The following is an 11,846-nucleotide window of genomic DNA, read 5'->3' as shown; positions in this document are numbered from 1 at the left end:
GATAAAGTTTAGTAGACCAAGACATATTTTACATTATATTTAGTCTGTCTTTGAAATGTTAATCCAGCTATGACGCAATTTTTGTGGCATAATAATTTAATTTGAATAAAGCTAGTCAATAACATCACTATTTTACAACATAAACTTTATGATAGTTTTTTTTTTATCAAAAAAAGGTGTTCTCATCATATTGTTTTGCACTTTTAAATCTAATTACTATCAAGGGTAGCCCAAATAATTTTTAATTCAGTAGTTCAATACTACATAATTGTGATTAAAATTTTAAAATTCCTTTTTTCTTACATATTTTAATTTCAAGGTAAATTCTACCTCTTCATTTTCACTAAAGATAGAGGAACCTGCAATTACTTGTAACTAATGTCAAAATCATTAGACAAGGCACAGACTTCATATTGACACTATGAAGCTCCGTGCTATGTCTCACAATTTTTTAATAAAATATCTTGAAACTGTAACTAGTTTTTATTGTGAGGCCATATTTAAAAGTTATTGTACTATAAGTATGTATATTGTAAATGGCTAGTGCTAGACATAAGATGTTGGACCATACTCGACAGAACATAAAAAAGAGTGTGGTTGAGGCATAACAATATGGTTGTATGCAAAATATGACAGAGTAGTAAATGCAGATATAGTAAAAATTGTATGTGAATGCAAAAATTATGTCCGAACAGGAAATTGATCCATTGGTGGATCTACAATACTGGTTGCATTATGTCAATTCAATCTTAGTGGATCTGTCAGCTGGCCTCGATATAACGCAACCAAATTTCGGAGGACCTTTCTCTGTCGGTGATACTACCATAATGGCAGCTATATTATATAATTTATTGTTTCTTTTAATGCATTCTTGAGCCAAAATTTGCAATAATACAGTGGCAAAGCCAAGCACCGCAGTGGTTAGGAACAAGACCAATGTAAATTATGAATACTGGTGTGTATTTTGCACAGATACTGTGCTGATCCAGCGCCAGTCATGCCTGCTACTCCATTATCTTTAATCAGGGCGAGCAAAACGAGCCCTAGTATATCCCACAACCTGAGCACTTAATTTGTGGTACACTTTTAGGGAAAAAATATCACGCCTATTGATTTATGCTTTAACATAGTAATTTTTATTTATATGTAGATGTGTTATCATCGGTCAGTCAAGGTTTGGTTAATATTAAGGGGGCGACTAACCCAAAATTTTCGATTTTATAATTCATTTTTATACTTGAAAATAAGCCCCGAATTGTTTCATTTTCTAAAATTAGATACTACATTATATTTCCAAGAATTCGATCTGAGCAAAAACACGATATCTTAAAATTTTCTCAATATAAAAAAATCACAAAGATGCGTCTAATTTTCACGAATTTTTTAATTGAACTAAGTTAATATTTTAACACATTTTTAAAATGTTGTACCTATATTTATCAAGTTATTGAGAAAAAACTAATTTGGCGTTGAATCCGCGTCGTCCTTTTTCACCTGGCATATGAAACACGGGCGTGAGTGTGAAGAGAGAAGGACGATGTTTGATTTTTTGGGTTAGTCGCCCTCTTAAAATATAAAAAACTGCCTTATTACCACGCAGAAAAACGACGCGAGCCCTCACAAAGCTCGGCTTTTAGCTAGTTCAATCTGAAAATCAATTTTTACTGCTATCTTTCCACTGCTCTGTTATATTCTGTCGCGATCCTAACACGTGGGGCGCGCGTGTCATGTACTTTAATTCCAGTGAATAGATATTAGAATTTATTTAGTGAATATTAAGGTACAAATTTACGGTAGGTGAAGTCGGCCAGTAGCGTTTTTAAAATCTTTAATCGGATCCACCATCCCCAAGCCTTCGTATTGTACATTGTGGAGTTTTATCACTCACGGGCGAATAATTATGTAATTGTTATAAATTATATTTATCATGACATTATAAGCAAATTGAAATACAACATGTTTAAATGAGCACGCTTGTTTTATTATGATGGCGAACCTACGTAATTTGGTCACGGTTATCACTGATTTGACATAACCCTACCAAATTATGTAGGTCCAGAGGGACCTGAAAACTGTCTATGAATTAATTCCGAGAAAGGACATATGATAGATTTTATCTCGGAAAAGGGGAAAGCCCACTCTCCATAATGTCTCAGGCCCAATGTGGACATAAAAAAATCTTATAAAAATTTAGTGTTCTAAAATCTTAATAGTATTAGGTATCTGAGAAATGGCGCCATTAGTGTAGAAATATATATTTTTAAGTTTTTGGCTATTTTATAAATTATTAAAATGGGCATGAAAGGAAGATAATTCAAGGCCTATTATAGTGGCGGTTATTTAAATGTTATCAAAAATTATGTCTCATTATTATAGACTTCTGGAGAAAGTAAGACTTCTTAAGACAGCTGTATACTGTGGTCCTGAAATGGGCATTCCCCTTTATGATTTCGGCATCGCGGGCAACACTTAGTATAAGTCAAGTATTACTTCACTAATATGCATTTTACAGTCATAGAAGGAGCACGTCGCTATAAGACCTTTGGAGCTCCAATCGGCGCCGTACGCTATGCTCTCATGTTCCAAATACTCGGAGACCACTTTAGGCTGGTCGTCCATATGGAGTACTCTAAAACCGCCGTACATACAGGCCGCTAGGATGATGTTAGGCCGTCGAGGATGCCATTTTAACCGCCAAACTCCTCCGTTGACGTCCGTTTCTGTGATACAACGCTTGAGGCTGCGAGCGTCCCACACGCGGACTTGTTCGTCGTAACTGAAATAAGCGATTTCACATTATAGTCTTTAGGAAGACTTTTAATTAAGTATTTACATCAAATATGAAAGGGAAAATCGCATTGTTTTATTTGTCTTTAGAGGTGTGATGAGTGACCGGAATGGATGCCATTATAGAAATCAGAATTAGACCAACTGTCCGCCTTCGTCTACCGAGAGCGAGATTATTTTGGGTCGATAAAATGCCACTTTATGACCTAGGCTATAGGTTTCATTTTCTGCTGACATTGATCTAGCAACCAAAGCAGGAGCTGCTTTGTAGTGGCATAACAAAGTGAAACCTATAGGCCCTATACTGCCCTATAGTAATGTCATACGGTGGCTTTTTATCGGCTGAATAAGCTAGTTCTCAGTGGACGGTAGCAGAAAAACGGCCTTAGGTCATAGTAAAAGGAGGGGAAGTAAGTTATCTTCATATAAAGGCACCGCGCGCGGCTTGTATGTGTGCGCCATAGTATCAATGCGTCGCCACGTACGGCACACAACAAAATCTCGGCGGTACCAGCCTTATAAAACTGGCCGAGATTTTGTTGTGTGCCGTACGTGGCGACGCATTGATACTATGGCGCACACATACAAGCCGCGCGCGGTGCCTTTATATGAAGATAACTTACTTACCCTCCTTTTACTATGTTAGGGTTGTCTTAATATCGTATGTTGCTGTTACTTATGTTATTGATCGATATTCCCCCTTCAGGTTCGCTGAACGATCTTAGAGTTGTGAGCCTATACCTTCCAGTCAACAGCTGATGTTCCACCTCCACGTGACTCCTGATGGCGGTGACTCCAGCCTCGTGCGACCGGTTAGTAGTCACAGGCTCAGATAATCTTGTATCATAGGACTTGAAAACACAGTCGTCGCCGCCTGGAATAAGTTAAAAAAATATTTTTAGTTTGTGCTTATTTACCTTAGTAGGTCATTTAAGAATTTTCAAAGTGACGATTATTTCCAGCTTAGAGCAACAAAAACTAAAAAAAATCCAATAACGAAGGGCACTAATTCTTGCTTTGGCTAATAGATGGCGCTAGCAAACTAACACCGTTTTACTTAATTTTTATCTAGAAGTAAATGTAAAAAAATAATTCTAACTCAAACAAAATGTGATGAATTCTTTATTACGAGGTTTCAAATTAGTTACATTCTCACTAAGCTAAACACAGAAGTTTGCTCCTAACAACATAGTTAATTCTTACCTGAATAAAAAACATTTGGACTCCAGTAATTAAAAGCCGCTATCCACGCCTCAAATCCGTGGCTGTTCCATTCGCCTTCTTTTGTCAATTTCCCCTCCACCCTCCACAAGGTTACTGACCCGGACGAATCACTCACCACAATACTCGGATCTCGGAGCGATTTATTCGACGACCAGTCTATAGAAAGCGCTAGAAGATCTCTACCTATCTGTTCTTCTAACCACAGTTCTAAATTTAAAATTCCTTCTTTGTCTATCAAGCGATATAACTGTATGAGACCCTCAGAGGTAACTACTGCTAAGACTGGATGACTTTCTATGAAATGGTAGCACCATTTTTGGTCCAGCACCCCAGAGGTCTCAATAGTTTGGATGGGGTTCAGCTCAGTGGTGTCTTCGTCCACTGTAAACAGATAGATTTTGCCAAGCCTTTTCTGCTTCGGTTGCCCTGAAAAAAAATGTAAGTTTAATTAAAAAGTGTGGTAAATTAAAAAACTATATTTTAGGTATATTATGGTGTGCAGTTTTGTATATAAATTTTTAGTTAATACAACAAATTACAAAAATATAAGCAAATTAAAAGCAAAAACTTGAGATACTTTGAGTCCCGGGAAGGACAAAGCATGGCCGTAGCTAGAGGGGGGCATTGGGGGCAATGCCCTACCTTAAAATCGCAATGCCCTACCTTATAACCATAGAAAATCAACCAATCATGATATTTTTTTTACTCCTGCCCTACCTGTAACTAATGCTACCCTACCTCAAATCTGACTCTAGCTACAGCCCTGGGATAAAGGATACTTTTTATCCCGGTAAAATTTACAGTTCCTGCTCGATAAACAGATATTGGCGCAACGGACTTGCGGGCGTCTTCTAGTAAATAATAGATAATTATTTACCTTCTTCAGCCTCGCTCAACTGGTAAGTCCCGCAGACCAGCACATGCGTGTACGGCTGAACTGGACACCACTCCACGGAGTCCGCGCTGTACCCCGTATCCCATCGGCATTTTGTCCTCCAATCCAGCATCACTGAAAACAAAGTTGAAATAAACAATATTATTTAACCGATTTCAACCCACCAATCCCCAAGCGGCAGCCGGCTGCCGCATAACAATTGAAAATCTATTGTGTCTGCGATACCCACGATGCAGGTGCTACAAACTCATTAGTGAAAGAAAGTTACTTACCGACACTTACCGTAGGGCAAGATACATTAATCTATAAATGCGAAATTGTGTCCGTCTTTTACCTTCTAACGCCCAAACCTCTGAACCGATTTTGCTGAAATTTGGCATGGAGATACTTTGAGTCCCAAGTTACCTTCTAACGCCCAAACCTCTAAACCTATTTCGCTGAAATTTTGCATGGAGCTACTTTGGGTCCCGGGAAAGGACATAGGGTACTTTATATCCCGAAATCGGTTCCCACGCTAACTTTAGTGCAACGGAGTTACGGACGTCATCTCGCAGTTGTAAATGACTAAAACAATCTTAATTATTATTATGATTAATAAATTAATTATTGAATATGTTTTTTAAGTTGTTGCCCCTATACCAAATCGCTTTACAGCGCCATTAATCCGTAGGGGCGTATCCACAAGTATGTGTGCGTGCGATTCCACATCGTAAACTTAGAGACTTGTCGAGCGCTAGTAGTGACATTGTACTATCAGAAAAGTTGATTCCTAGGCAGATGGCGGACCTAATTTGGTCGCGTTACGTCAAACCTATCCGACCGATCACAGCTAACATTGACGCCGACCAAATGACGTAGGTACGTCAACTGCCTAGGAATCAATTTCCTCGATGGTACACCGTACATACTTTGATAAACCTTGAATAAGTAACAGAATAAATTTAGTATGAGTAGTATCATGTCTAATTCTTATGTATGTATGGTAAATAACTAATTAAATAAAGATTTAAAATCTTAAATGAAAATGCATCATAATTTTAAACCATTTATTTATGTTAAAAATAAGTCCATACTAATAAATATTAAATATAAGTAAAATCGTCACACTATGAAATAGTTTAACATACCTATATATTTTGTTTCACTTTAACATTATCTAAAATTTGTACTGTGTATTTATTAGGTATACCATCACTATTACACTATAAATGCAAATCGAGGCAATTTATTGTTATAGAAAATACAGAAATTTTTACACATGGGCATTAAAATGTTCACCATAATCACTTTTCTCAAATATATGCTTCTGTACATACTACATAGACACAGCTAGGCTATAAAGGGCCCCAAGGGCGCTAATTATGGGTACCGCCACAACGTAATCAATTTTAAGTTCTGGTACACAATTATAGAAAATTACATACTGTCACAGACATAGATCAAGATAGATACCGCATGTCCCTTCATTTGTATTTAAACGAGCGTGCCACTTTTTTCCTGCCTACTGTGACGTACCGATGACAAGAAACGTGCCCATTATCAAGGCCAAAGTTTCTATTCGAATTTCTACAGCTCTACGACTCAATTAGGCATTTAGGCATTTTTAAAATTCCGATTGACGTTCGATTCCGATAGCAGACATATGAGGCGGCCATTTTTAAAAGAAGAAGAAGAAGACTTTCGAAAGACGAGCATGCTCGTCGTTTGGGAACGGGATATAGCACGCGAAGTACATACACATGCGGTATCTATCTTGATCTGTCTGTGCATACTGTGCACATTTATTCTTGTACCTAAAGGGCCCCACACATTAACAGTCCGCCTGCAGGCTCTGGTCGGCAGGCTGCCTGACAGTCATTGACCGTCGATACAAAATCTACAAAATCGTCCGGGGAACTGTGAGTCTGTGATCTTTTAAGATTAACGGCCAGGCGGTGGCCTGCCGGCGAACTGTTAATGTGTGGGGTAGGCACAAGCATAAATGTGGACAGTATATAATTTTCTATTGTGTACCAGAACTTAAAATTGATTACGTTGTGGCGGTACCCATAATTATCGCCAAAATCTTGCATCTTTCTATCGAAGTTTCTCTTTCTCGGTCGTAAATCTTCCTTTTCGGTTACCACGCATATTCCCTTAACATAGTTGTATCATGTCTGGCGACACTTTGAAACTTTAAATCCATTACTGGACCAGTGCTCCCACTTATACTTGTCCTGCATATTCCCTACATACATATAACTAGACAGTGTCTCTATAAAACGCTTATGTGGAATATTCCTTAGGGTTGTTTGTACATCTTTTAAAAAAATCAAAAATGCATAATATGCCCATCATGCTTACATTTGCCAAATATTCTGACTTTACTCTTACATGCTAAACATTTAATTTTTACTTGACAAAACTTTGGTAACAGATGAAATGAGAAATGGTTTACTTAGGTACTTTGGACATCTGAAATATAATTTCTTGAGACAATTAGATACTAAAATCCAATACACGAGACGAGTCACAAAACTTCATATCAAATATTAAATGTTGTGACTAGCTTCTTGGTTTGGAACATATGAATTTCATGTTTGTTCATTGCTCGTTAATTTTCTTAAAGATGCCAAAGTGACCTCTTAGCTTGTACAAGCTTAACCCCTGATTAAATTCGAAAATTAAATATATAAATTAAAATCCAATATAAAAAATATAAATATCAATGGACTTCTAAAATAATGTTATGTAAGTACTAATTAATTATTAATGGTAACTTATTTATATACTTAACAACTATTTCGTAATATCTCCTTACAACTATGTACTTAAAACTATCAAGTATACATCCACGGCAGTTGAGGACTGAAATTGGTACCTTTTCATTTTCTTATAAAAGAAAAAAATGTTGTCAAGCAAAAACTTTTTTTTAATACCAAGGTTTTGTTATTTTGAGTTATATGACCAATATTATCAGAAATGAAAGATAATATTCAAAAAAATATTTACAGCTTAAAAGTTAAAACTAAGAAACTTATTTTAAATAATTATTATAAGGCGCAGCGCAGACGACAGACTATCCGTGACGCACTTTTGTGGTCTGTGGAAATAGAAATGCAGTAACGCACACGACGCGCAGCGCAGACGTGTGCGTTACTGCATATAATTTCATACGTTCTATTTCCACGGACTAAAAAGTGCGTCACGGATAGTCTGTCGTCTGCGCTGCGCCTAATGAGCATAACTTTAATATCCTGGAATTATTTTATAGAGACAAAAGATATTATGTCACCACTATAATGAATAATGTTACTAAAGTTGCTATGAATTTTGTTAGTCTGCATAAGGCTGCGTTTTCACTGAAGCGGAGCGGAGCTTAGCGGTGCCGAATTGACCAATCACCATGCTCGAAATCTTCGCTGTCATTCCGCTGGAATAGAACGATTGGTCAATTTGGGCACCGCTCCGCTCCGCTTCAGTGGAAACGCAGCCTAATACAATGACGCCATAATGGCTGATAAATCAAAATGCTCTAAACTCTAGTCACTTAGATTCAGTAAAGGAGGATAATAATCTCACTTGCCCATAAGAAAGAAAATATTAAATGAAGAAGAAAATATTAACTCCCTATTTTGTAATGTGAGTTATACATTTTTAGCGCATTAAAAGGTTTTAAAAATCCTATCCATTAAAGAGGAAATGTCAAAGTCTTGTACAAAATACAAGCTTCGCCTGGATATCCATCCCAACGATCTCGCTCAGAATCTTCTGAATAAAAGATATCACAAAAGACTGAAACGACATAACACCCTAGACCTTGATAAGAGATTCAGAGAATAAAGGAAAAGGTTTTAAAGATAGTCCCATGAAATTAAGCTTCTTAACAGTATCATAAAATAAAATTGACCATGCTACTTGTCACACTGATAGAAACATTCAATCAAAGAAATATATTATTATTATTGATCTAAATTGGTGAAATGCCTAACATACATTAATATTAATATTATTTGTTTTGTTTTGAGGTAGATGTTCATAATGTCTTGATCACAGCCTGCGTCTAACCAGGACTACTTACTAGGTGAATGTATATTGTAAATAAAACTCAACTTCCACTGAAGGGAGTGTTCAAGTATCACATAACATAGTAGGAAGGATGCATAGGCAATAGGCATACATACAGAAAAATCTTACTGTGTGTTTGAGGTCTAAAATCATCAAAACATATGTTATGTAATACTTGAATACTCTTTTTAAGAAGTATCAAGTATCAACTAAGGGCGAAGCCAAACGAGCGTAATTTGTGAGTTGTGAGTCGCAGAATTTCGGCTGGCAGAAATTCTGCTGCATTCAGTTTCATACAAAAGTCCTGTTTGATTCTCACGAGCGTAATTTTGTTTGTATGAAAAGTCATGACTTGTTTGAAAAGATATTTACGTGGCCAAAATTATGCGACTCACGACTCACAAAATTACACATTTGGCTTCACCCTTAAACTGAAGATTTCTCATATTATATGTGAGTAATAACTAGCAAAGATCTAGGAATGTATCTTCTAAATCTTAAGGCCTATGCAAATTGTTCTGTAAATTGAATAATTCACTCCTTAGATTGAATATTACGTCTGTAAATGTTATAATATATAATATACTACTTTCACCATAGTAACTATAATAAATGCATTTTGTATATTTTTGTACTATATGATTACTAAGTAATTTCCAAAAAAGAGAAATATTATGGTACATACTTATCAAAATTATAATCATGATAAATTCAAAACAAGACTACATTAAAATACAAATTGTGTTCTCTTACTCCTGAAATATGGTTGTGTAGGTTACAGTAATTAAATATCTTTAGTGCCATTTTCACAAACACCTGTTAAAGTTAATTGTCGATTTAGAATTATGGTACCCCTTTTGCTTTTCATAAAAATAAAAGAGAAGGCATAGTATTTTAATCCCCCAATCGAGGATTCCTGGAAATCTATTGTTTTTGCAGTCAAATTCGACCGGTTGGGAGTTGAAGCATTAATGAGCCATTAACAATGTCAGGTGTTTGTGAAACTTAGACTTAATCTTACATTTTAACAACTGCCATAACCTTATAATATGTAATAACACTATAATATTTTAAATATTTAAGAAAGTTAAGTATAAGGTATACATCATAAAGCGGTAAGTTTTGGGATTTAAAACTATTCATTTTCAACATGACGAGTTTCATTTTAATAAAACCTGAGAATAACTTGTAAATTTAATGTCTAAGTACCCTGAATAATAAATTTTTGTTTAATCTAATCTAAATTATGCACATAATATCATTTAGTTGCATCTAAACCATTACTTGAGCTATAAAATTTAGTTTTATATTTAGCGTGGTACAACAAATGAATCATATTTTAAATTAAAAAAATATCAAATACGTCCAAACCATCTAAGACTGAGGTATTAAAATTGACTGTAGGGAATGTTTACTGTCGAGCAGATCTCTCTGTCTCGATCAAACACTCTCTGACCAAAATGCGAGCGTGGACAATGCCACGTTTGAGACGTTCCGCCGAACTGCGACTACCGGAATAGCTCGGTCTTACTTCCTTACCCATCTCCTCGATGACTGCCAGGAGCTGGGCATACTTCGACATACTATTGTCCTTATCCTTCCCATTGGAGGTGGGGGACGATGCCGGCACTGACGATATAGTCGCGTGGCTGGTGGTACTTATAGACAGATCTTTGTGTGAACTTTTGCCACTCATAGGTATAGCGGTCACGGTCACGTCGCTAAGCTTCGACTCGACCGCTTGGATATCCATGGCCTCCATTTTCCTGCAAATAACGTTTCGTTGTCACAATAAAAGAAAGCTGATGTATGTACACGAAAAAAGCGTAACTTACCGAAATAAAAAAACATAAGTTCGATGTTTTCACTGTTTTTATAACCCGAAAATCAAAACAATAATTGGAAAGATAAATTAAAGAAACGTGTAAATATAGCCACATACCCGAAATGTATTCGTTTGGATGCCTGTAGGTGCCGGTTAGTAGCGAGATCCGCTCGGTTATTCTTACTTAAAAAGAAATATTAATTGTTTATAACTCACTAAAATTAATAGAATATACTTCGTCTACAATTTATTCAAATTATATTACCTAAATTAAAACCCGTTTATTTAGAAAACAAGAGCAAATAAATCACCACATTGACAACTACCTTTGCAGCTTGAAAATTGAAATGTCAAAAAAATTAAAAAACGATTACCTTCGTCTTCTTGCTTTAATCAATATAACTTTTTAGTCTGCCAAAAAATATTTTTCTCTCTGTTTTATTTGAGTTTGCCTATAATCCATATTTTGTATGTTCTGCTGTTTCTTGTCTGCAGACACTTCACAGTTCACATGGCTATATTTGCGTATTTGATGTATTCGCCAAATGCCCGTTGCAGACGATGCACAGTAGCTTGCGCGAGTACTTGCGCAGGTACTTGCGCCAGCGTTCAAACGTAAAAGGATCACGCGAAGTAGCTTTGTATAGTGCCAGTGCATAGTAGGCAACCATGGACAAGCGTATGGTTTTGAATAAACTTTTTAAGTGCCTAATTCAAGAGCTAAATGGAGTGATAGCAGAGGAACTGATGTTTAGTCTGAATTCCATTTATTCATTTTTAATTCACAAACTTAAAACATTAAGACTCAATAAAACAACCAACTCCCCAACAATCTAGTGGTAGGTTTCTACATCTTTACCAAAACAACAAACAAACTGAACTGGCGCTAGTACTGGCGCTAGTACTGGTCAACGCATGTTCAAACGATGACCAGTGAAGTAGCGCGGGGGTGAAGTAGACGGAGCGGGGGCAAATGAGTCGCACTTGCGCGAGGACCAAAGCGAGTGCTACTAAGCAACTTGCACTCGCACTTTCACTAAGCAAAATGCGTTCACACGATGAAAATAT

The 11,846-nt window shown here is 36.3% G+C and overlaps 1 protein-coding gene across 3 annotated transcripts; it reads right to left on the bottom strand.

Moving 5' to 3' along the window:
- Positions 1 to 1,615: 1,615 nt before the first annotated feature.
- Positions 1,616 to 11,099, bottom strand: LOC121732510 (diphthine methyltransferase). 3 transcript variants are annotated; one of them, XM_042122418.1, is made up of 8 exons: positions 11,044 to 11,099; positions 10,896 to 10,961; positions 10,528 to 10,719; positions 9,540 to 9,541; positions 4,889 to 5,020; positions 3,991 to 4,437; positions 3,529 to 3,661; positions 1,616 to 2,776 (listed from the first exon to the last, which is right to left on the bottom strand). In XM_042122418.1, exons 3-8 carry the CDS (start codon positions 10,713 to 10,715, stop codon positions 2,470 to 2,472), a joined length of 1,209 nt encoding a protein of 402 aa, XP_041978352.1. In that variant the 5' UTR covers positions 10,716 to 10,719; positions 10,896 to 10,961; positions 11,044 to 11,099; the 3' UTR covers positions 1,616 to 2,469. The 3 variants fall into 3 exon arrangements, with proteins under 3 accessions (XP_041978352.1, XP_041978350.1, XP_041978351.1); XM_042122416.1 differs by lacking the exons at positions 9,540 to 9,541; positions 10,528 to 10,719; XM_042122417.1 differs by lacking the exons at positions 9,540 to 9,541; positions 10,528 to 10,719 and having other exon boundaries at positions 10,896 to 10,957; positions 11,044 to 11,082.
- Between the last annotated feature and the right edge of the window lie 747 nt (positions 11,100 to 11,846).

Source organism: Aricia agestis, chromosome 12 (genome assembly GCF_905147365.1).
Source record: "Aricia agestis chromosome 12, ilAriAges1.1, whole genome shotgun sequence".
Taxonomy (NCBI): Eukaryota; Metazoa; Arthropoda; class Insecta; order Lepidoptera; family Lycaenidae; genus Aricia; species Aricia agestis.
The sequence above is the reverse complement of the archived record's forward strand: the minus strand, read 5'-3'. Positions and strand labels throughout refer to the sequence as shown.